Raw genomic sequence first — 27,228 nt, 5'->3', positions numbered from 1 at the left:
GTTGGATGACTTTATATCACTCCTGATGTTTGATTTTGTTCAAATTCAAGACACAGTGGACTGGAATGACCACAAGACATCTAGAAATGCTGATTAAATGAAAATTTGGAATCTTGCCTTAATTTTTTCCGTGTCTGTGAAGTATGAAAACCAGTATTTTTTTTAAAATTCATTTTAATCATTTTTTATTTAAGCTGCCCAGTTTCATTTAAGCAACGTGATAAATACTGTATACGAGAAAAAAACGAACAGATATCCTTTAGTTCTAGCAAACAACATTAAAATCCGTTAAGAAATAAGCTTTTGAATGTGTACATTTATCATGAGGGTGCTTTCTTTAGTTATAAACCTGGAGTACAACATCCCTGATGATACCGCACAACATGTCTTCAAAAAGAACTGAGCGTTTGTTAGCTTTTCCGCTTCTTAAAAATACACATCAGCTTATACTCCCTGACAGCTTCTCTGCCCTGCCTGCTAAGTAAGACATCTGCCTGTTGACCTTTCTCCAGCAGTTCTTTTCTTACTTGAACGTTACACATACACATACACACCACGTTCACCCTAAACACTGCAGCGCCCACACACAGGAAGGGGCAGCCATGTAGACAGATATGCTGTTTTCCACTGTAGCTACAATTAGATCAGGTTATCAGAGGAAGGATTGTGTCTGTGCTCTTGCTGTGGCTCTCCGAGGTTGAAAGATATGTTTGCTGTCTTTAGCCTCATGGCAGGAAGAGGGTCTCACCGCTGCATGATCTTAGCCAGCCCAACCATTTAAGGCCCGCTACGCTCCTTGTGCACGTGTATACACACACCATCACTCTGCAAATACACTGCAAATACACTGCGCCAGTGTCAACACAAAAACATCTGAAGTATATGTCGGTACAGTAGGTCTGTCTTTGTCCCTGTCCATATGGGAGTAGCCAGAATCTCATATCACAGTATCATTATGAAATATAAGCTAGCTGTATTTTTTGAGTTATCATTACTTAATCAAAACAACCCAACTGTAGTTTTATATTACTTGGAATGCACAATGTAAAATCATGACTTTTTAAAAAGTTTAAAAACGGAGTTATTTGTCATTTTTTGTCACTTTATCATTTATCTAGGGTAATATTTATTTTTATACAATCCAGTCGATTAAAGATGTTCATAAAAGCTATGCTTATCTTCTATTTTTATTTAGAACTTAATGGACACCAGCATCTGTTGGTTGTTGGACTCTTGAGGAACAGGTCAAGAATGAAAGACCTCATTCGACATAAGGGCAAGCCTCCAATGCTACGGCGCATAAATTCCACCAGATGTTGGAAGTTTGGAGGTGAAAACGCAAAGATCCAACATTACAATGGTTTTGCAATGCCTCTGCATCCTGATGGCCATGAGAGCTCTGACAGTAAATGAGTGAGTCAGAAGGTGAGTGACTCAAAGATCTGGACTCTGTTTCCCAAAACCTTTGTATCACTACGTTGTTCTTAAAAGTGGAGTGAGGCCAATATGGTGTTCCATACTCAAAATATTGCTCCGCATTTTACCCATCCAAGTGCACACACCGTGAACACACACCCAGAGCAGTGAGAATATATCGCTATAGGTACCACTCTTAAAGTTAATGTACTTAAGAATAATGTAGCATTAAAAACGTTTCGGTAAATCCACCCCTGTTTATTTAACACCACATACATAAAACGTCCATCAGCTTAGAAGAGATGAACAGCTCCAGTCTAGTGGTTAACTGGTTTGATCAACCATGTCATATTATGACCATATTTCCCTTACTCTTATAAGACGCCGCATATGACAGCTGAATATGTGAAAATTGATCACACCATTTGAGAACATTGTCTAAAACCACTCCTCTTTAAATACATGTGTATAACCTGAGGGCGACGACAGCGTGAGGAACAAAAAGAGTAAGTGAGAAGCTGAGCGAGCGAGATGAAAGCAGAAGTCAGTTCGGTTTATATCTGGACGGATCTCCTCCTTTACAGAATGTGAGCTCAGGTCCTGTGAACTGACAGTCAGTCAAATGTGAACAGGCAGAGACAAACTAATTGGTGTACCTTCTCTTGAAGGTTCGGAGCCGACTGTTATTTTATAACCTTTTCACAGCCCTTGTTTTCTTACGACACATCTGGAAGCCGCTGAGAAGGGCATTTCAACCAGTAACCTCAGAAAAACGACTCTTTATTTCAGAAACGGGAATGTTTACGTATTGTTACTGGTTTCAGGGAATGTGTGATGCTACAGTTTAAACTTATTTATGCCTGCTTCACAAACAAGGCTTAATACTAGTTTCAGACTAAAATGCAAGTTTGAGCTGTCTTAACTGAAAATAATTTGCAATGACAGGTCCTAACACCGTGTCATGTTAGTGCTTTTGTTTTGTCTCAAGATTTACACTAGCATAGTTTTTACTGAAGCATTTTTACAAAAGTTACTTAAATTTCCGTATTTAACTAAGACCAATTCTTGTCTTAAGCTAAGCCCTGTCTGTGAAACCAGGATGATATGTTCACATTTATCTTGAAAATTTGAGCGGTGCTCAAAAAAGAAGATATTTTGAGAAATGGTTCTTTGTCCATGCAATGGAAGTCAATGGGGCCAGTGTTGTTGGGGTACCAACGTTCTTCAAAACATTTTCTTTTGTATTCCGCAGAGAAAAGAAAGTCATACAGGTTTAGAAAGATATCAGGGTGAGTAAATTTCGTGAGCGTTTTCATTTTTGGGTGAACTTTCCTTCAAGTCAATGTTCTGTTGATCAGACTGCTTGTTTATCCCCAATTTGCATCACAGAAAATATGGTGATTATTTGATAACTGAGCCCTGATCTGGTCCATCGTATTGCCCGTGTCTCCTTACTGACTTCCTGTATCCCAGATTTCGGAGTGCAGAGGCATAACTGATCAATGACTGACAGAACGACCTCTGGTTCTGAAGGTATCCTATTTGGTTTCAATGGGAGAGGGAGAGAGAGACAGTGTAGCAGGAAAGAGATGAGTAATGTCTGTCTCCGTTCTTACCCCCAGCGCCTCCCACAAGCCCCGCCCTCCTTAGCCTGTAATCCAATCAGTCTCTCAGGTGCACAGCAATCCTGTGCTAATCATCGTGTCATCATTCACACAGCAGGAGAGTGAGAGAATGAACTCATATCGCATCCTTGTGATTTACACCAAAGTCGAATAACATCTGAAAAATCCTTGTATTGTATATTTGAAAACTACCAAATATACAGTTCTACAGGTAGGCACAATGTTAAATAATTTAAGACGATAATAGTTAAAGGGAAAGTTCACCCACATATGAAAATTCTTTCATCACTGACCCTATTTTGTAGAAAGTTGGTACCCGATCAAGGCCGTCGCCCATTCACTTCTATTGTATAGACACAAAACCAATGGCAGTGAAAGTGAGCCATATAACAACATTTTTCAAAATATCTTCTTTTGTGTTCTGCGGAAGAAAGAATATCATGCAGGTTTGAAATGACAGAGGGTGAGTAAATCATGACAGAATTTTCATTTTGCGATGAATTATTACTTTATTAACTGTACTGGTGAATAGATTGTTTTATTTCCAAAATGTTATAAACAATGCAATAAACCACTGAGAGAGTTCGTAGTGAGTTTATTCTTCAAAGTTTGTCTAAAGCTCCATTTATCAAACCTTTAAATATATTTAATTTCCATGATCATATTTTTTTGGAAAGTCATGGGTTCGATCTTAGGGTATTGCACATGGTAAGAAACAATAGAATAATGCAATGTAAGTCGCTTTGGATAAATGCATCTGCCAAATGCATAAATGTAAATGTTTTCTCCTGTAACTGATTTAGAACTCCCTTTTCGTATCATGGGTGGCTAGTTATGAATGCACAAAAGCCTACTGTATTTCCCTAGAGTGATTACAGATGTTAATGTTGCTATGATAAATTACATTATTCAGCTTCTATACAGGGTCTATGATAAAATGATAATCTTAAAACAGAGAGTTTTGTCCTATTGGAATGAATGATCTAAGGTGTCTTAATATTCCGGTTTGTGATGTTCGTGTCGGGTTACACAAAGTTACGTCATCCTTTAGTCACCTGACCGTGATAAAGAGGCGCTCATTGATTTTGAGGGGCGCCGGGGTCTTAATTGTTTCTTTGATGTTCAAAGCATGTGAATAAAAATGTGATTCATTGTAATCATTGTATTTTATAAGTCTGTAAACTATAGGTGTGTAGTTATAAACTTTTTTTGATGACCATCTTAAAACTAGTAGTTAGTTTATAGTCTATATTTATACATGTGCATCGCCGTTGCGCATTGAAATGTCAGGATAAGGCTTTTTATGTAAGGCTACATCTCGTTTTCTTTAGGTTTGTGTACACCCCCGCCCCTCTCCCCCCACCACAGACACACACACTTTACAAAAGTGAAACTCCGCCTATACTGAAGACCCGTTGGAAGAGGCGACAGCCCGTGCCCGCTGCGTGTTTTTTGACGGGAATGTTTTGGACAGAGGTGGCCGACACCGGGACGGACACAGAATCTCGTCTCCAACCGTAAACACGTGGATAGATCAGCTGTTTTACACTGGATCTCCAAAACCGGTGCGCCTCTGGACGCGTGATACAGTGCGCCTGGTTGATTTCAAGGAATAAAGTTATTTTTGTACTACCTCAGAATGAGTGACCTAGAGGAAGACTTTGCCAAGATTTTAATGCTGAAGGAGGAGAGGATACGAGATCTGGAGAGGCGCCTGGCGGAGCGAGAAGAAGAAATACACGAGCTGAAAAGAAAGCTGCACAAATGTCAGTCGGTTTTACCGTGCGCGCAGATCGGGCGCCGGACGCACCGAGCGCAGGGAATATCAGCCGAACCGCAAACGCACCAGGATATATCAAACCAAAGCTTTCGGAGAGTTGCCAAATCTGACAGGTGAGAAAAAAAAGAAGTGTTAAACGTGTGCACCAGATGCTTGTTTTGTTTTGCACGTTTCTTATGTTATATTTTAATAGTTTCATACTTGGCGTTATTTGGTGGCACCGGTGCGCGTTTGAGCTGGAGGATAAAGGGGATGAATGGAGAAACTCATGATGACAGAGCATCTTTGTGCAGCTTCAAAAAAAGCAGGAGGTGGAAGAGAGAAAGTATCATTGATCTGAACTATCATCATCGTCATCGTCAGCTCCCAGAGGGCTCCGCGCACAGGAAGCCTTGTGCATTATCGGCTTTTAGGGTTTGAACGTGTAGCGCCCAAGAGCCTGTCTGAGGATATTTAATACGCCATTAGAAAGTGCTTTGTTTGACCATATGGTTCCCCTCCCATCAGCCATATATCTCTCTGATCCTGTGAGGTTTTATCAGAAGATTCGGTGGGATTACTAAATTTACACACAAAATATAGTTTTTGCTTTGATTCTTTAAAATCATCATCAACAGATTTGACAGAATAAATGACATTGGATCGCGTTTTCATCTTTATAATATGAAGCAAATTTGCTTAGAGTCACAGCTAGCATATTTAGGATCCTTCTGTAGAGATCCTTTATTCTTTCCATCAATTATATTCTGCTGAAGCTCACGCATCCCCGTGGAACACATTAGCAGCATCACTTCACATTTGATTTGCATGCAGTAATGGCCACCAGAGGGCAGACGTTTGTTGTTGGATATCTTTACATCACTTGATTTGAGGGCCATCTAACTCCAAATGAGTTTAGTAGTCTTTAAAATTGTATTTAAGAAATAATCCCACTTTGAACAGAGGATGTGCAACTAGGTTTTTATGGTAGTATTGTATGCTGACAGATGTGCTAATGATTCCCACCTTAATGATTTCATTAGGAAGAAGCAGAGAGTGTGTGGCTTAATGGGCTCTGAAACCAACCAAGTTGATGAACAAGTGGTGCATTTGTGACTCTCGGTTTTACTAAAAGTAAGAAAAATAACAGACAATTTAAGCTTTAGGCTATGTTTAAGTGACTTGAGCACCTTGCTAGCAATGGAGAGGTACTGTTTATCACAATCACATATTCTCATCTTCATAATCAAAATGTTGAAGTGATCATATGGAATTAAAAAGTGAATTTAAATCCACGCAAGCTCTGTGAACTCAGAAGTAAAGTAGATTTTCACAAGAGAATGTCCAATGTTATTTTATTAGAGTTATCAAGGGTTCATCTCCTGAGCAAACATTTGTGTGGGTCTGCTTATGGTTAGTCAGATCTTGTTGGTCTCGTCTAAAAAAGAGTTGGTGCACTTGTAAGGGTTCCAAAGAGACAACATGGCGGCAATTGAGAGTCTGTGGCAGAAGAGAACAGTCGCACTAGTCATGTTACACAGATCCTCTTTCCATCGATCCACAGACGAAGAACCCTGCAGGAAGGTTTATAGAGGTGAAATTTAAAGCCTCTTGTCCTGGGAGAGGTGCTTTCAAGGGCATTGACAGCAAAATAGAGATGGAGGGACAAAATTGTATTAGAAAAGAAATACATTCCTGAAAAATACATTTTCAAATTATTTTTGGTAGATGTCAATTTGTATGATTATTAAACGGAATGGATTCATGATAAATATTTGGGTGCTGTAGGGGGCCAAAGATATTTAGGTTACAAAAGATGAGAGTTTTGTCTCACTTTAACCAGGTTTTATACTAGATTGTGAAGTTAACACATATTTAATTCACAGGTTTTTGATCCTGCTTTGTAGCTACTTTTCATCATTTCATATCGCTTTATCGTTTCTACTGCGTGTCTTGCCTATTCTGACACCAGAGGGCGCCTTATATCCTTGTAAGTGCCATTTCTGGGTTTGGTACCTTATTCCCATTGTATAACATCTCCTCCATCTCTCAGAAACGGCCTTAAAAGGTTTTGAAGCACTATAGATCTTATAACATGCGATTGATATGCACCAATAAAAATGTGACAACCTGCTTGATATTAATGAAAAGGGTAAGAATATAGTTAAAAATAAAATCTGTATAATATAGTTGACCATCCCCTTACTGTATCTAATTCATTTTATTTGCTTTCTTCAAGTTTACTTTTTATCATACTGAAAAAACGATGAGCTTATAGTGCTTTAAACCTACATGTTTGATATGACATTACTTATATAAAAAATATATAGCATTTTTATGTTTTATTAAGTGATTTAAAATATTTTTCCTCAAAGCATAACATCAACCTGACTTGTCATGGGTGTACAGCGGATTTGTTAAAAGTCAAATAAAAGTTGTATTGTTTGGTTGACACAAGGTGGTTAAACATCACACAGGGGGTTGACTGCTCAGGAATTCCGTTCTGTTCTCTGACGCATGCACGCGCGGGCTCTCCGCTCATTCATCACGTCACTACATGCACGCGACGCGAGCGCGCACGGATGCGTTCTGTTAGCGGTGTGAGGACTTGAGCGCTGTTTCATTTCTTTTCCTCCACGGATGCACTGACGGAGTTTTTCTACGTTTCGTCTGGTTTGGTAGTTCCAGTTAATTTTGGACTAGAAAAGAACGGGACAGAAAAGAATATAAGATAATATAAGAGAGCATAAACGTATAGAATAGGGTGTGTTTTAGTGGGTCGGGTTTTTTTCCTCTAAGTAAAGTTACTAAAAGTGCAGTTTGGTGGAGATCTACTGGGTTTTATTCGTGTTCGGTTTTACTCGGTTCAGAAAGGATGATGATGGGGACTTTACGCGACCTCCAGTACGCGCTTCAGGAAAAGATAGAAGAACTGAGACAGAGAGACGCGCTCATTGACGAACTGGAGCTTGAGCTAGACCAGAAAGACGAACTCATCCAGAAACTGCAGAACGAGCTGGATAAGTACCGCTCGGTGATCCGCCCGGCGACACAACAGGTCCAGAGGCGCACGGAGCTACCGGAGCATCAGCGCACCAAACGACAGGCGATCAGCGCCGAACCCGCTAACGTCCAGCAACTGAGTCACGTGACACTCCCCAACGTTCCCAAGAGCGCAAAGTAGGTTAACGTAATAAAATGAAGCACACAAAATTATTATTATTTTTCCATTGAATTATATTATATTTACATAGTACCACCTTAATGTCAACAATTTCATTGCAATTATCAAATATCACTTTAAGCTATTAATGAAAGTTTGTTGGACTACCAAGTTAAAGTCGCCCAATGCCACAACAAGAATAACATAACAAGGGCTAGCTAATCCAAAAAGAAACATAATGTTATCATTTATTCACCCGCACTCTTTTGTGGAAGTTTTTTTGAAAAATGTCCATAAGGTGAAGTCAGTGTGTCCAATGTTGCTCAACATTAAGATTATCTTCTATTGTGTTCTTCAGAAGAAAGAGGCAGGTTGAGATGAGGTTGTGTAAATGATCATGACAGATTTTTCATTTTTGGGTGCACTATCCCTGACAACATTATATTCGTGTAAAAGCTTACAATCAATTATTCTGTTGCGTTCTTTAAATACCACTTTAAGCTTTACAAAGACAGCATGAAAGTAGCCTAATCCGTTATTCATATTCAAATCATACATTCATCTCAGGGCTAAATTCACTGCCACACATTTACAATTTTAGTTGCCAGGGCAGATTGATAACTTTGAGTGAATCGCCTGCTGTCCATGTGAACACCCTTACATAAAATTACCATGGTAACCGTAGTGTCTGCCAAAACGCAAAAGTATCCCTTTCTTATTGTTTCCTCTTTCTCAATATTTAATATTATGTTATGCATCTCAAATTGTGTAAGAAACTTTATGCATGTGATGCATTTTTATGATAGGATAAAGTGCATCTTTACTGCGGGGACAATAACTGTTACAATGGCTGGAAATACAGTTACCATGGCAACAAAAGGAGGGCAGTATCATGTAAATCCAAAAACTCACAAAGACAAACAAACTCATTATTCTTGTGTACAATGGCATTCGTTGACATTTGCAGAAGCGTATCGTGGATGACACTCCAAGAAACTTTTCCCCAAAGAACCAACCGAACCAATAATAATGTTCCAGTACTGAGCTATAGTGATACTGATGGGATGAAATGCCCAAGGACATATAATAACTGCTTTGTTTAACAGACTGAACATTTATTTGCTTATCAAAGCAGCCTGATACCGTGCAGCAGGTGGATCATTTTGCTCATGTCATTTACATGATCCTCTCTTATTATACACAACAACGTGTCGTGTTGTGCTTTAACTGAAATGGACCTGACCAGACAAAACACACTAAGGGTCTCTGTGTGACAGCCTCATGACACAAACACACACTGCTCTCTGTCAATTCATTTGCATCTAGTGGTTTGGCATCACAGCTACATCATTGTTCTGTTTCAGACCAGCGTGGTCTTCCCCATCTGCTGTGCATCTGACGTTTGACAGCTCAACACTGTATTAATTTACAACATAACCTTGTTTTGTATGGAAAAAGCCTTTGAGCTCCAACGGAGTGGAGACTGTTCTGCCTTTTGTCTTTCTAGTCTTGAGCTGGTGAGCTTTGTAATGAAAGAATATCAACGTTTAAAGAAAAATAACAGAAGAAAAGCTGCCAGAACTTTTTGTGGAATGACCAAAAAGGAATGAACTGACATCAATATTGTTTGAGTCTAGAACCTTAGGACGTGTTGGAAGATTTTATATTCTTGGTCAGGGAGATTACGTTGTTTTTGGATGAAAAATCTGTTTGTCCTTATTATGCTTGTAAATTCTTTGCCAATGCAAGAATGAATCTGTCCTGTTGCTTTCTTTGCTTTTCTTTTCCATAGTGGGAAACACGAATACCCTACTTTCACCTAAAATTGAATTACCAAGATTCTTAACATTTGAATGTCACTCGCGCGGTCTCTCTGCCCCTTAATATCATCCCGTTTTTATTTGATCAAGCTATTTAACTTTGGAGTGGCACGTGATAGGTTAGAAATGATGAAAGACCAGAAGTTTTTGATCTAATATTTTTGATTGAAATATTTTCTCAGAGCTGGTTTTTGATATATTGAAACTGACAGCCGAATATAGTTTGATATATCAAAGATCTGAGTGTTTGTGCTTAAAAGGAACGACTGGAATAGAGTCTTTGACCTTTGGATATTTTATGTAATCTATTTTGGGCTTGTGGTAAAATCTCATAGCTAGCCACTGTTGTGCTCTTCATCGATGGTCAACCAGGATGGTATTTCTGATGAAGTTGGGTGACCAAGGGATTCTTGCTAATAACGAAACCTGGTAGGGACACCAGTTTATGAGAATACAATGGTGGTAAACCGCAGTGCATAAAAATACTGGGTTGGTTCAACCCATTGTTGGGTAAAATACTAGGAATATTGGTCATATTTTACCCAACAATGTGTTCAATCAACCCAGCGTCATGTTTGAAAGGATTGCTGTCCAAATAGCCTTTTTTTTATTAGTTCTCTAAAAGCCAACTCACATCTACCGCAATATTTAAATTGTGTCACATTGGAATTGGCAGTCAAATTTCTGCATGCAATGTGACATGGCACAAGTTATTTAACAGATCTTTAACAATGTCTAATCATTTTCGGTGCATTTTTCTGGTAAAAGTTCTATACAGTTATTATAGTTTTGTATACAAGAGCCATTAACACGTCTACATACCATGACAAGCTGTTAAGACATTACGTCTTCACGTCCACAACTTTTTCAAATAAAATTCTCAGCTTTCAGCCTCAGCATACTTTGTCCTTTTAAGGGAGGCAGTTTGTGGACATGTGTGTTGTGAGTATCCTGCTGCAAAAGGCAGTGAGTTAAAATCTAAGTCAAACAGAGGTTGACGTGTTGTGGAAATTGGGGTAGGCGGTCACAGGGAGCTTTAGAGGTCATTTGCTGTAAATGAGGCAAGCGATCCCTGCGTTTCCGCAGGATATGAAACATCTCCCTTGACTCTCCTCCAGAGAACCGATGTCACAAAATGACACAAAAGTTTAGCATGATTACATAAGTCCAGCCACACACATCTAGCCAAATTGATATTTATGCTCATAAGATTCATATTTTTGAAATTGCACAGAAAAAGAAATGGCGATGTAAAACTGCCTGTAGGAATTTAGATTTAAAGGCGGGGTATCCGATTTCTCTTAACCGTTGTTGATACAGCCCTACCCCCAACTTTCGCCTTCGTCAGCGCTCGGCTCGACTAATGTCCATCCTGTCCACTGTGAACCTTACTGCTGATTGGCTACAAGTTTGTTTTGGTACTCGGCCCGACTTTGTCTAAACTAGCGTAATTCGGAAATCGGACACCCCGCCTTTAAATAAAAATCAGATTTAACGTGTTTAAAAAGAAAGCAAACAGAAAGATACGATGCTTTTCATATTTTCTTTTGAGAGAAAAGACCCCAGTCCTCAGATGTTTTAGAAGAGATCTCGACATTGTCACACATATATATATATATATATATATATATATATATATATAATTTTCAAATTTAACATTTATTTTTAAAATTTTCAGAGATCAAGTTATTTGGTTTTAAGTTTTATAGTCCTATATCCATCATTTATTTCAACAATGTATATTTAGTTAGATTTTACTAAAAATTGCTTTAGAGTAATGTGGAAAATGCACTGCAGAAAGTACTGCAGAGATGTTGAGAAGTCCCTGTTTCTGCACATGGTGGAGCTTGTCTGTGGAATGTAAACAAAGTGGGGATCATATGCAGGGTTTTGAGGGATTTAGCAGCAAAATCATGTGCCTGGCATCGTTAAGTCCATAAAAACAGGAGAGCTGCTGTCACAATAAAAGTGTCTGATGACGAGAAACATTTAGAGGTGCTCGGAAGTGTCATATATACAGCATGTTAAATGCATATCTGCTATGATAATGGGATTTAATCAGGTTTTTGAGACCCTTCGGGTCGTAAAGTTGTAAAAATAAAGAGAACAGGCATAGCCCTTTCATATTTTTGTTGGAGTTAAAAATTTAAGTATCAACTTCTTTTCAAACTATTTATAATCTTGACTTTTGTGGCACATCTGAGGATAGTATGTAAAACAATCTTATTAACTAAATTTGTGTTCTTTTGTGTGCTCATATGTGATGCAAACCTTTGGAATCTGTCCATTGAGATTTATTTATTGAGACTATTTACTATATTTTCTTGTGAAATGTGTTTTCTTAGTGGAGCATCTCCTTCTCTGTACTGAATAACCCATTGCTTTTTAACCCTTCTCATTGTGCAGGTCTAAGGACCTAATCAAGTTGGCTATCCTGGACAATGACTTCATGAAGAATCTGGAGATGTCTCAGATCCAGGAGATAGTGGACTGTATGTATCCGTTGGACCATGACAAAAACAGCTGTATTATTAAAGAAGGAGATGTGGGCTCCCTCGTCTACGTCTTGGAAGGTGAGGGACAGGAATGCTGTCAAAAAAGCTGGGAGAGTTTGAGCTTTTAAGTGAAAGTGACCTATTTGTCAGATACGGTGACCTATACCCGAAATGTGACCTCTGCATTGAACCCATCCAGAGAGTAGTGAACATACGCATAGCAAGTCGTGGTACACCCGGAGCAGTGGGCAGCTATCACTGCTGCGCCCGGTGAGCAAGTAGGGATAAGGTGCCTTGCTCAAGGGCACCTCAGTCGTTACCCGGCGGCCCTGGGAATCTAACCGGCACCTTGTGGTCATGAGTCTGACTCTCTAACCAATAGGCCACTACGGTGTCATTATGTCAATATAAAAAAAAGATGTTTAAAGCCTTCGTGTGAGAACTCGACCAAATAATATCAAATTGGGTGAATAGAAAAGGCTGTGAAAGGGATAACATTTACATCATACAAAACTAGTACTTTATAGGCTGGTAATTACTTTTCATTAATGTTGTTTGTATAGACCATTTTGCAAGACGTAAGCAATGCTGATCCAGAGGCACTTCCTGTTTCGCTTTTTTTACACAACAAAGACGTTATAACAAAATAAAAAATATAAATAAATAAATAATAAACGAAATAAAAAACTGAAACAGGACCAGTGTTGTTTACTTCTGGAAAAATTGTCTTTAGTGTACCAATAATGTAAGAAGTCAAAAACTATCTCACAAGGGTTCGTGCTACTGATCGCTGAGTGGATGATATTGATGCTTTGATTAAATTTTGTTGATTAGGTGCCTATTAAATTGATCTTGTCAGGGAAACCAAATCCTTTGAGAGCTGTGAAGGTGACCACCCACCCCCAAATATGGATAAAATAAAGATTTTTCAAAATAATTATCAGACCTCACTGCTAAAAGACTTTCAAAATGTACTAAACTCTCTATTTGTGAATATGCAGACACATACTAAATAATAAAACAAAACAAAAAATAATGAAACATTTAAAATTCTGAAATGAAAAAAATGCCTTTTTCTTTATCTTCCAATTAAAATGTCTATTCAGTCAAAAATGGCATTACTTAAAAATGAGCCACTTCTGAAAGAACATGAACTTAGGCACAAATGGAGCGAGCCCAGATCACAGATATTTGTACAGATGATCAGAATGTTTCGATGATGGTACAGCTTGAGAATGCTGATTCACAGCTGTTTTATTGTAGGAGACAGCCAGGATGTGTGCATGCGTGCAGATTCAGTGACACCTAGAAATACTATGAAGCAGGAGAATAAAAACAAAGTCTTCTGTTTAGTCTTCTTTTCAAATAAATTACAGTCATTATTCATCAATGCTTTACTTGCTGTTGTTCAGTTTTAGACAAATATTAAAAAAAAAATGTCAGAAGGTATTTGCATAAAGGTATTGCAGTTGAATATGTGTGACTAAACCATTAAGTGCTTTTGAACTCACTGCAGAGTTACACCCAGGGACCACTGCTAATGTATTTCATTACAAACAGTGAAAGTGCCAGAAAAAAATGATTGACTGGCCGTATTGTGTTCTGCAGGATTTTAACATGTTTCAGATTTTGAACGATTTTCAGTAAATATTTTGGTGACACTTATAACAAGCACGTTTGAATTTTCCTTGGACGTTGATGTCAAAATCAATACACCTGTCTCTGATGTCAATACATGTATTACAATATAGTTTTTTCAACAGGATGACCGGACCAGAAGATTTGTTTGTTTTCCTGAAGAAAACAAGGCTCACTTGCTTTGAATTAAGGGATTTTTGGAATTCAGTGCTTTTGTGGTACAATTTAGGCATTCATCCAACAAACCTAATCCTGGCAGGGAGAGAACACATTAAATTGTATGTTCTTTCTGTATGACAATAAGAAAATAGAGTATAAAAGCAAAACTCTATTGAATTAACATTTGCAGATATTACCAAAGCGTATAACAGAAGATCATAGGGAATAGAGGATTGCAATAGAAAGAAAGAAAAAAATCTTGTTTAGAAAACGAAAACAAACAGTACGGCTTCAGTCCTCTGTGTTGAATTATTTACATCTGAGAACAGCAGAAATAAACGCAGTAGATTGCAAAGGCAGTGAAATTTGAGATTCAGAAAGACTTTGATGCCAAACGAATCCTCCATTCAGACTTCAGTTTTAGAAGAAAACATCCGTTTATCCAACTTGAAGTCTGGATCTTACGCAAAGGTCAGTGATGGTGTTCAGAAGATCGATAATAGTGATCTGACCAGCATTTCCTTTTAAAGCCCAAATCACATTAGGTGAATCGTGTATTTTTTGGTCTGAAAGACCTTGATGGGGAAATGTATTAGGGGCTGGTGAGCGTTTAGGCTTTCAGTCACACAAGATGGATGTTTCAGCTAAAATAATTAGTTTGGCCTAACGAAAGGAGTGCCAAGAAAGAAAAGATGATGCCACGCTATTATTGAGCCTTGAATGTCATTTTAGTGTGTGAGCTGAAGTCCCCGTGTTAATTAGCCCCAATCTGAATAAAAAAAGACACGCTTAATGACTGCAAATAATATCAGCTCTTAAATTGCAGCTTGTGCATCTGATGCATCATTTCAGTAGACTACATTACCCTAAAGCAGTGGTTCCCAAACTTTTTACAATGGCGAACCCCTCAGGGATTTAACATCATTCTGCGTACTCCAAATCATGCTCCATGCTGAGTCTGTGTCAATATTTGTTCTTTATTAATTCAAGTGCTGAAAACCCACTCTCTCAAAGGTACGTTGTGGAGAAGTGCAGTAATGTTTTTCGGCTATCCAGAAGTCTGTCTGTCAGTCATTTTTTGTGCAAAGTCAATTCTCAAAGCGCCACTTGTAGATATTTCAACGAGAGTCTCTCGCTCAGAAACAGGCAGGTGTGCTGATTGCAAAGAATGGATGGGGAAATCCAGGTGATTGAACTGTCTGTCTCGGGAAAGTACCGGCACAACTGTGAGGACAGCTCGGAAAGGTGTTTCATTATGTCACGCTTAACGCTGTTAGTAAAGCTGAGTTAGTTTGCTAGCAAAAAATCATGCAATGATAAAAAGGCTTCGGTGTTGTTCTTGTTGAAGCAATTTGTAGAGCAGACTTTTTGATCATGGTCTCAGATTTGTGCTGTCCATTAAATATGGTCGTGGCAACTCTCTGCATTGAGATGTTCAGCTCATTCAGACAGGAAAAAACAACCAGTACTGTAAGCCACCCTTCGTAATTTAAGCGGTTACTCAATTCAAAGGGATGGTCGATAACAATCTCCTCTCCAGTTTCTCTGCCTTCAAACAGTTTGCAAAAAGGTATTTCTTCCATAACTGAACCATCATAAATGTACCAGACATTATAAGAAGATACATTTGTTTCTAAATGCCAGTGCAAAAACACTGGCTGAATGTGTAATGAGATAGTGATTTTGCATATATAACGCAATGTGGTTTGGAAAGTGATGTTGGAGGGACCCTGGGTGAAGTCAGAGGACTGTGGATCCTCGATTTTATTTTTTATTTTATAAGGAGTTGTTGCTTCGTTCCAACCCTCATGCAGTCGAATAACATGAGGTAAGCAAAGACGTGCGCTTGCGCATGAGACTTGAGTAGACGCATATTTTTTGTCTGGATGTCATGAATTTGACCTTTTATGGCACTACCTGACTACTATTTTGCTGTCTGTACACTAGGGGGAGCACGTCTTTATATTTAGCTTGTGAGAAAAATATGCCTGGTTGAATGTCAGGTGCGTTATAAAAGTAAACAGTACATTTCAGCATTTTGTTCACGTACCCCCTCCGTCACCCGGCATACCCCAGTTTGGGAACCACTGCCTTAAAGTCACAATCCAAAAGCACACCGCTAGTTCTGTCCTCAACCTTCTAGCACTATTGAACCATTTAAAGACAATGTCAAATAAAAATAACCAAATTTTCTTTCCTATTAAAGCTACAATTCTGTACATTTTGCCTCTCTATCGCTATCTGTTTGAATCATAAAATTGCATGCCTTACATACTTTTTTTGAAGGGAAATTATTTTGGATTTCTTTTAATGTACATGCCCATGGTATTTGCAGCTTTAAATCTTTTATTATCTTATAAAAACATCTAGATTTTGGATCAAATGGTTGCAAAGGCTTTAACACATTTTGGAATTGCTGCAACCTTTTTGCCAAGCTTTAGAGAATGGCCACATGAAAAATAAAAACCAACAACCTTTAAGTTTTACAATCCGATCAAATCATTATGTGTTAAATCAAGTCCTAACCGTACGCTGTTTCCTGACGAATGTTTTGTTTCACTCAGACGTATAGCATGAAGCTTGCAGAACAAACACAAGACAATCTCCCATCATTTAATATCTGTCTTCAGTGGGCTTATCAGCGACCCGCTCTCTCTATTTCATTTCATGCATTATTTCTTGCCTCCCTGTTTGATCACTTAGCATCTGTCTCTGAGTTAATAATGTTTGTGTAGTACAGCCCATGTCAGAGAAACATCTCTCTCTCTATCTCTCTCTGCCTCTCTCTCTCCCTTATTATCTCTGTAAATCTCAGGCAATAGATGATTAGCTGTAGGGCATTAATAGGAGTTCAAGCTACGCCTGGGCTGCCATGAACAATACCGCTTAATAACCACGACAGGGCAAACACTAAGAACAAATGTGGGAGGGGGTCACTTGTCATCTAAAATATCCAGCTCTGTACACACCCGTGTGTGGTGTGTGTCCGATGTTGCATCATGTGAAATTTTCCATTCTTTGCCCAAGAAAAACATCAGCGCATGTTGGGAAAAGTAATCAGTTGTTCAGAGCAAAGCCCTTGACCATGAGGGTCATAACTTCCTGTCTGTTCTGAAGGAGGAACTGAAGGTCACACTATATTGTACATTATTACTTCCTGTTTCTGCTGTGGGTGTATTAGTTGGGGAAAAACATGTCAGGCAGTTAAATTTCAGCTTTTCAGTTCGAATCAGACCATGAGCTGAATTTTTTAACCTTTTGACTAAAATACTTGATGGGCAACTCCATAAATGTTTGTTTAAAAGACTTATGACGTAGATTAATTTAGTCAATTTTCATGTTTGAAATGTTTAATCATGCCCTGCGGTGCTGATAAGCTGTTTTCATAATTCTTATTTTATTTTCATTGGCTCAGTTAGTGATTTTCACGGCTTTGTTGTGGAACTTTAATGAATTTTTAGACTGCTTTGAATTTTATCTTGTCTGTGCACTGACAATGTAACGGTTATTTGCATGCCATGACCACTTATTTAATGTGATCTTACAGCATGTGGTTTAATGGTTATACATCATGTACACATACATTACAAAATGTTCTTGCATTTCTTATCTTAACTACTTGAATATTGATAAGATTCAAAATATGATCATTTGTATGTTCCTAGAGTGATTAAGCATGTGATCAGAGAGGTCCATTTGAGTGCATTTACGATGTGGTGACAGATGGAAAATTTGATGCAACAAAAATATGAGGAACTATGGATGAAGCTCTTTTTTTGACAGGTGCAGTTTTTATATAGACAGGTCTATCTTATAAATTAATCTGCGAGCATTTGTTTTTGTAACAAATACAGAGTAATGGACGGTGTACATTCATTGTGATTAAGACAAAAACGTATTTCTCTAAAACAAAAAACAATGCAAAATACCGTTTGAGACCCTTGTCAAAGGTTTAGTTGGGTCAAGAGCACATGAAAGTCATTGTACCCCATAATCCTTTCCTGCCAGAGCTGAATATTAATGATAATAGTAATAAAGTCCGGCATGAGATAAGGGTCATCAATTCTCTCTCTCTCTTTCCTCTAACAATCTGATTTCTTCAGTCTTTCATCTCTAAATGCCTGAGGTGACCTTCACACCATTTCTGTATCTTTCTTCTGTTATATGGCCATAGACAATGTCAGAGAGACAGACAGGTGTCTGTTATCACATGTGTTGAAAAGTGAGAAGTGCTTTTAAACTTCCTGTTGTTCGTCCCCCACACACAAAAAGTATTTGCATTAAGAAAATGAATTGTTTGTATTGAATTGTGAACTTCCAGTGACTCCACTATGTTGAATTAAGCCAGTAATGTTGAATAAGAATGTGTTCTATGTGTATTTGTGTGTAAACTTTACTAAATAATACATGACTAAATGTGTATATAAATTGATAAAGTGTTTGGTTTAGTCTGTTATTAATCGCTGTGGTTTGTTTTTATTTACTTTTAGAGGGGAAAGTTGAAGTGACTAAGGAGGGATTGAAGCTGTGCACTATGGGACCAGGAAAGGTCTTTGGAGAGCTTGCCATCCTTTATAACTGCACCAGGACGGCCACAGTAAAAAGTGAGTACACACACGCACACACACACTAGTTTTATTGGGACATTCAATAAACGTCCATTGATTTTATTTCAGGCTTAACCTAATAATCACACAAACCTTTCTGCATTTCCTTAAAATTTCAATAAATATAATTCTGTAACCTATAACCTAAAATTGTCCCCACAAGGTGAAAATCTACTTGTACATTTTACATTACATTTACATTTATACATTTGGCAGACGCTTTTATCCAAAGCGACTTACATTGCTGATCTGAGTATGTGCAATCCTCCGTAATCCATGACTTTGGCGTTGATGATGCCATGCCAGTTATTTTATATTATTTATATTTCTAATTTAAAATAGCATAAGATAAATCTGTCTGAATTTTTAGTTTAATGTGATATAAAAGATTTGATTTCAGGACACATTTGCTTTCTGCCAGCTGTGGGATTCCCTCTTGGGGTAAATAATTCCTGATGTGACTAACGACAAAAGTGTCTGCGCTCCATCTGTGATAGCGAATTGTGCTCTTATCAATAAGGAGGCCAGTCTGAGAGATTCAGGAGGGTTGAGCAAAACTATGATAAAAGAAATGGAAGATTTGCGTTCAGAGAGAACACGCAACACTTACACATTTCTGGTTTGTGTGTCTGTATGTGGAAGTGAATTTGACATAAGTAATGTATGTGCTGAGACAAGCATGGGTACTATTATAGCTGTTATGCATTTAAAAAAACCTTAAGTATTAAGCTTCAGTATGTAATTTATATGCATTATGAAAATGATCTCAGATTAGGAGTTTTCATAGGAGAGGTGTGATATTACTTTCTAAGTGATCAGGATGCAAAATATTTGCTTGGTGGACAATAAAACACGCAGAAAACAACCACCAAAATCCTCTGTAGTGTGGTTGCGCCTGTTGTTCACAAAATGCAAAATTCTAGCTATAATGAGCTCTGTTATCCCATAATTCTTTACTGTTTCCTTTTAACCAGATCATCTCATATGCACAGGCCTGTGTGCTGTTGTGTCTTTCCCCTCATTTTTTATTCCATTTCTCATTTCATTTTTTTGTCCCCTGTGTCCTTTAAAGATATTTTCTTCTTTCCTCTGTTTGGCTCTGTTTCTTCATCCTCTTTTCTCCTGCTCTCTCTTCTCCACTGGCTGTGTTTATGGTTCCTGGTCTCTGGTTAGCATCTGGGACAGGAAGTGAACTGGCGTGGGATTAGAAGACATGCATGTGTCTGATCTCTCTGCACGCGGCCAAATACATAACACGACATACGACTTGCATGCGTGATTGAGTGCAGCAGTGTCTAATCTCACTCAAGAAAAACTGAATAATAAAGTTGATTAAAAGGTTCTTCCCAGGGATGTCATACACTTTGATGCCATAGAAGAACTTTTGTGTCTAAATGCTTCCATAAAGAACCTTTAACATCCGAAAAACCTTTCTGTTTCACAAAAGGTTCTTCTCATGAAAAAATCAGATTATGAAAAGGTACGAAAGAGATGGTTCTTTAAAGATCCTTTGACTAAATGGTTCATTGTGGAACCAAATATGACTTTCCATGGCATCACGGGGAAGAACCTTTATTTTTAAGAGAGTAGAAGAACCATTTTTTGGTTCCACAAAGAACCATTTAGTCCAAGGTTCTTTAAAGCACATATCTTTCTTACCTTTTTATAATCTACAGATTTTTTTCTTTCTTTCTTTTGTGAAACAGAAAGGTTCTTTGGATGTTAAAGGTTCTTTATAGAGCCGTTTAGACAAAAAGGTTCTTCTATGGCATCTTGAATCACCTGTAGAACCCTAACGCTTATTCAGTTTTTAGAAAATGTAGTTTTGATCGCATAGCTAGATGTGTGGTCACTCTCTCTCTCTCCTTTGCCTTGTCTCTCTCACTCGTTCTTTTTCAAACCTGTTGTTGAAGTTTGTTTCCAGTGGCGTTTGCATGTAATTGAGACAGTAAAAGTAGTCCTAGTGTTTCATTCCTTTGAAAGGACCAGGAAGTTTTTTAATCACATTCTATTGCATTGTTGAAACCCCAGTGGATGCTCTTCAGATATTCTAAGAGAAACATAGAGACAACTAAGCAAGTTTATTATCAGCCTGCAGGAAAACAAACACTATGAAAATAAAAGTTTAATATGGCATCCCTGTGCTTTAGAGAGTTTAAATCTGTACTGAACATTTTAGTGGATTAAAGGGAACATGAGGATTGACAACATAAGCCGAAAGATGAAAAGTCATTTTTTGAGAAATAAGATTACTAAGCAATGACAAATTTGATGAAACGCCACTATTCTATGTTTTTTGTAAATTTAAGAAACGATGTGAATATCATGAGTTTGCTTTTTCTGTGGTTAATAAGATTGGTTCTATCTGTTTGGTCAGTTGTAATCATTGTAATCATCGCCATCACATATATTTTTTATTTATTTTCCTAATTTATACCTATTACTGTTGTATTGCTTAAAAGTGAAGAAGGAACATTCTTTGCTTATTTGAGGTCTGAAGAAATACATAGCATCTTTTCTATTATTTTGACCTGTTTCTCCGTATTTATTTGAAATGTGGGAGAAATGTTGTTAGTAGTTCACAGAATGAAATAAAAATGATCATACTACCTAAACGCATACCTATAAGTAGTTCATTTTAAAGTCAGGAAAACTGTCTCTGAATTGGTCTTCTGACTTTAAGAAAGTTTCACAGCAAATAGATAAATATTGAGATTCACCTGAGATCAGGTCCTTTTGTTATTGTCTGTGTTCATGTCTGCGAGCAGTAGCACTGATGCTTTTTTGACAACTGCATCATTTCTTTAAGCTGAGGAAGATAAGCGTAATAATTTCCATGATAATTTCCAGAGGGAACTCAATTCCTGAAGATGCTAATTTCTTATGGGTTTACTACAAACATCGAGAAATCTTCTGTATGTATGTGTGTGTGTATAGACAACCCTATTTCATAAAGTTTCTTATACATCCAGAATGCTCTGGAAATACGTTCTGTATCTTCTCGATAACAAACGTGACCCTGTGCTTCTGATGAAAAAAGTGCAATCTCAGGGAGAAATATTTAGTTAGTGTTATGGATAGAGCACTGGATAGAGAATAGCTTTTTTTGAGAAACACACAACTGGGCCAAGTCTAGAAAGGGAGTGCAATGGGCAGCCCGTGGGGAACAGCAGGCTAGGTGGTATCAGCCCGAGGAGGAATGAGCTGACTGCCGGTTGCTGAGAAACTGGGGTGCCGGACCCGCGCAAAGGGAAGGGGAGAGTAGATGCTGGGAGAGGATTTCCCCCAAGCAAGAGACACAGTTCGCATCCGAGAGACCAATGCCTGTGCAGACAGCAGAGACACCTAAAGAGCAAACTCCCACAGGTGAGGAGATCAGTCCAGTCCGGGCGATTGCACCCGCTAGGTGGGGCAGAGAGCCCGAGTCGGAGGGCCGAGGGGGTAGATGGGAATCTGGGAAACAAACTGAAGGAAGAGCAAGGGGGGCAAAAACAACCGAAAAGATGGAGCCCGGGCAGACATCCAACAAACGAAAGAAAAAATAATCCAAAGGAAAGGGAAATCCGACAGAGTAGAGAGTTCATCCACACAACAAGACAAGAAATTCCTAAAAGCAAGGCTTGAACGTAATCCACACATAAGGGCTAGAGGGCATCAATAGTACTTAGTAGGAACGTCTAATGAATATCGCACGAAGAGCAAAGAAACACAGAGGAATTGATAGGCCAAAATGAATGAGAACACCAGGTAGACAGTGAAAGGCAGACAGGTATACCAACGATGTATATGGTTGAATTTGGAGATTTTAAGGTCCTTTGTCCAACATTACTCAATCAGTCAGACAGTTTGACATTTCACCTCAATTTGCTGCTTCACCAGCTTAAGATTTGTTGTTTGTTTGCTTCCATCATAGAGGCATGGAAAGCAAGAGAAACAGAAAAAGTAAGTTGGAGGAATGAATTTGACCTTCATGTCAGTGTAGCCGATATCTCACACTGCCACTCCGCACCAGTTGGAGTTTTACTTCTGATATGTGCTTTTCTCTGTTTGGCTGAGAGAAAATACCCATTAGGGGTTCGGTTTGCATTTCATTTCACACTGAAGTTGTTTTGGTCAAGTCAAATTTAGCGGAGCCCATCAGTCCGGACCAGAAATGAGATTTTCTTCGGGGGCGATTTCTGTTTGAAACAATCCAGTGGAGAACTGAGCAGCGATGCTGGAGGTGTTTGGCCCCTGATGAAACTTCCAGCCAATGAGACGCCTGCACTGTAGTGGTTCCATGGTGAAGCACTGACCATATGATGTGGAGAGAAATGGCAAGAGCTTTACTCTTTCATTCTCTTTGGCTTTTGTGCAATCTGCTGTTTTGTACAAATTCTTAGGCTGTTACAAAAAGAAAGAACTAGTCAGTGGATTTATCCAAATGCGTCAGTTTGGAAGAATAGGCATAATAGCAATAGTGATAGTCTGCTTTATAGTCTTATTTTTATTTATTTATTTTTTATTTTGCCCTGATCTGAAAATCCCTCCTAAAATTCTCTCTAATATCCGTTATTTTGAGAGGTTATTAGTAAAATTACTCAAAAGCTTATATCTACATGCAGTGTTCGGTTTAATAGTTTATAAACTATACAAGGCACAGATGGCCGTTGGTGTTTAACAGCTGCCTGCCTCTCCCTCTCTAATAGATTATCTTGTTTTGTCTCCTTTGCTTATTCCTGTGTTTGATTCCCTGGCAGACCAAGACTGCTTCGATTTGTTTTTCTTCTTACCGTTGAAATGAATAGAAATTGTCCTTGAGAAATGTTGTAAAGTTTAAAGTGATGCGAGCATTTCTCAGGAGAAGGAGCAGAATGTAAAGTCTCTGTTTCCAGGATACTGCTGCTGATGTGGCTTTATGTTTGAGAATATCTTGTGCTCATATTCTCTTTCCCTGAGGTTCACGGTTTCTGCCATGATGGAGGCAGGCTGGACTTGAACACTAAAATCTTTTCCACCTGACGATTGAAGTCCTGATTGAAGGTTTATGAATCTGAATGATAAGACAAAGGGACTTCCTGGTTATTATAGTGATTCTTCATACTAAGTGTGGGAATATTAGAGCACCCTATGATTTGATTTTGATTCACAGCCCCATTCCAGAATCCTTTTCAATTCATGTCAATTTTCAGTAATAGCATAAGGATGCATAACGTTGATGACTGCAGATACTGACCATTTAGTCTTACGGTCGGACACAGCTGGTGGATTTAATGTTGTTACAGCGTTCAGCATTTAAAATCTAATCGTCAGTGATGACATCATAATAGCCTGTCTGCTTTGGCTGCTGCTGATGTCTGTCTGTCTTACCCATCACATCTCTTCTGGATCAATTATCATGTATATATAACCAAACACTATTCTTCTGCTGCTCTGGTATTTACTTCACAAATTACACCTCATTTAAAAAATATCACATTGTGTCCGATTGTAGTTTTGAAAATATCTCACTGTAAATTAAAAGGTCTGTGTATGTGACATAACCAGCATAACCAATTTTGGGGGAGAGATGAATCTGTACATTATAAGATGGGGAGAGAACGGGTCGTGTCAGGGCAAGTTATGTATTCCCTCTCCCTCATGAATAATATTAACTCGTGTGCTATCAGAGAGCATGCTGGGACATGCGTCCTTTCTGACCATAGAGCTTCTACGACTCAATGTTAATTGAGAACATCTTTTAATCAGCGCCACTGGGTGCTGATGGTGTCATGTTTCAAATGTTCCCACATCACATAGGCAATATAGCTAAAACCAGTACAAAAAATGTTTGCATTTGCTATGGAAAACTATGGAAAAATCATGCCCATCTATTTCAATCATATATCATCCATTGATAAGAAATAAGATCTCTTCCAGGTTTAGTGATGGCCGGTGATTTCCTTGCATGTGATATGCATGCATATAAATGGTTAGTAGATGTGTTTGGCTTAGTGATATGGACATCTGATCTAGCTTCAGATAAATATGGAGTTAATGTGAAGTGCAGCACAAACAATGTTTGTATTTATGAACATATGTTGGATTGTGGCTGTGTAGGTGGATGTTTTTTAGTTGATGGGTGCATCTGATAAATTCTGTTGTGCCAGGGGGCTGAATGTCATTATGGGTCCAAACGGGAGCCGATTTTCTGAGTTTGCTCTTTAATACGCAGCACTGAGTGGGTGTTTCAGAGGGTAAATAGTCACCCGTCTGCACAACGGCGGTTTTGCACTAAACAAAAGCTAAATCTACTGGGGATATCTGTTTATCCATTATGTGGCTCGTCTCTTTTCGGTCCTTGCTCTTTCGTTGTTTGCCAGAGAGGCAAGAAAGAAAAAGCAATGAGCTGAAAGAGAACGATGAGCTACACAATATAAACGGATAGCATTGGTAGGTTTCTGTCTTGGTTTCTTTGTGTATCTCTTTGCTACCGGAGGCAGAAAATAATACAGGTGTCAGAAGAAAGTCTGATGTATTTAGTTTATACCTTTGCTTGAAGTTGGTCTGGCAGAAAACACAGCTTGGTCCCAGCCATAGCTACCTCTCATGATAGACGAATTAAGGGATTTAGGGAATTTTGTTTATACCCTTCTGGCCAACCTTTGAATGGAAAATCATCCATCAGTCGTCTGCACATCTGCAAGGTTTTAGCCTTTCGGTATAATGTGCTAGAAATTGAGTTTTCAAGCAAATTAAGGCACTGCTGACATTTTAGTAAATATAAAAATCTGATTTGTTTCTGTGATTACAGCTCATCAAGCTCTCTAAGATCTGAAAACTCTGGACTTTTGATAAGACCTAGAGTAACTAAAGCCACCAAAGGGAGTAGAGCTTTCTCATAAGTAGCGCTTCAACTCTGGAATAGGCTTCCAGATACTATGCGAGGGTCAGACACACTCTCCAAATTTAAATCTAGATTAAAGACACGTCTTTTCAGCCAAGCTTTCACTTAATGCATAATATGCTAAATAAACCACCGGGAGACTGCATTAATTAGATTATTTACTAGAATGATCTTGCCTGTTTTATAAACACCATGTGTTTTACCTTTTTCGTGTTTTACTATCGGCAAAAGTTGCTGTCTTACTGTAAAATACTTGAGTTCATTTCAGGTTTGTTTAGAGATATTGGCTTACTGTGAACAGAGAGAGCAAAAGAGGACAGTCGACAGACCCAAAAGGGTAGTTTGTTATTGTATTTTAGAAATACTATTTAAAGAATCATCACCTCAAATGTCTCAAAACACTATAAGATATATAATCCCCAAATATCTTAACAGCAGCAGTTTTAAGACTTTTATTTACACCACCACACTAGAAATATTAGTACTAGTACTAATAGCACTACATGTAACTGTTCCTTAGAAAAAGAAAACATGACCGTACTCCGCACGTCTGTGATGATCTTTCCTCATCTGTTTGTGTATTTAAAGAGATTTAGGTTTTGTTTTCGAAGGTTATTGAGAGTAGAGCCAATATAACAGCCCTATCTCATGGAACAATCAGCAAATTGCTATTTTGATTATTAAAGCTATTGTAAAAAGTATCATCTCACATCCAGACAGACCACCTGGGTGCCCTGATAAAAAAGACCACCATGAATTTCCATGCAGGTTAGTCCTGGTGGAAAAAACACAGACTGGGAAGCTGCTTGACCATAGAAATCCCATTGGCTACCCTATATTAGAAACCTGGTGGTCAATGACATATTGACCAGGCACATGAAGCCATCCGCCAACAGCCAACGATACTTTCCGGACTGTTGGCTTTTCTTAAAGCCTCCTTAGAAAGCCAATATTGCCAATATTGTGTTGTCATGATGGGATTTTAATGTTAATCTACTTGCTTTGTGAATCCTAATACATGTGTGTGCGTGTGTGTCAGTGTTATAAATGATGAATGTTATCACCTTAATTGATAAATAACTGATGTGCAGCATAGTTTTGTTTCGAAGGCTGTTTATTTCCTTTTGTTATCAGACTCTATTAAAAGATTTGAGCCCATCATAAAGTCAGATGAGTTGTGCTGGATGAGGTGAGTCAGTGACTATGTTCTGGTGCTCAGTAAATATTTATTGGAATAACTGTTGTTTATTGTTTGTTGTTTTGATTTTATTGCATGATTTTTAGCATTAAATGGTTATATTTAGCGTAAGTGTAAATAATTTCTAGCATCATACAACCAGATTATATATCTGATTAAAATAATTAACACGTTACCATTTCAAATAAGCTTTAATGTAGGCCTACTGTGGCATGCAAATTTTAATAGTAGCATACTAGCATGTTAGCAAAGTACACTTTAAAAGGGTAGATATTGTCCGTTTCTCAATATGTGTTCTTCGGCAGTCTTGTGGCCTTGCGTTCTCGCTACGTCGCCAATAACCGTCACAGTCCAATTCCAATACTCAAGAACACAAGAACAGAGAACGCACGAAAGAACCCGGATGTGTTCTCGATATCAAGGATGGACCGTTTACAGCTTTGCACGCCTATAGAAACCCAGAAGTCCTAGAAGTCACTGCGT

General features: G+C 38.3%; 1 protein-coding gene across 2 annotated transcripts in view; it reads left to right on the top strand.

Moving 5' to 3' along the window:
* Positions 1–1,293: 1,293 nt before the first annotated feature.
* Positions 1,294–27,228, top strand: part of prkg1a (protein kinase cGMP-dependent 1a) — a 41,392-nt gene continuing 15,457 nt past the window's right edge. Inside the window, exons 1-4 of one of the 2 annotated variants that reach the window (XM_056761311.1) lie at positions 1,294–1,425; positions 4,373–4,934; positions 12,190–12,356; positions 18,566–18,679. In XM_056761311.1, coding sequence (XP_056617289.1) covers positions 4,681–4,934; positions 12,190–12,356; positions 18,566–18,679 — 535 coding nt within the window. In that variant the 5' untranslated portion in view covers positions 1,294–1,425; positions 4,373–4,680. Of the gene's footprint in view, positions 1,426–4,372; positions 4,935–7,409; positions 7,981–12,189; positions 12,357–18,565; positions 18,680–27,228 lie in introns of those variants that run through there. The other variant, XM_056761310.1, reaches the window with a different exon arrangement.

Source organism: Triplophysa dalaica, chromosome 11, assembly GCF_015846415.1.
Source record: "Triplophysa dalaica isolate WHDGS20190420 chromosome 11, ASM1584641v1, whole genome shotgun sequence".
Lineage (NCBI taxonomy): Eukaryota > Metazoa > Chordata > Actinopteri > Cypriniformes > Nemacheilidae > Triplophysa > Triplophysa dalaica.
The sequence above is the reverse complement of the archived record's forward strand: the minus strand, read 5'-3'. Positions and strand labels throughout refer to the sequence as shown.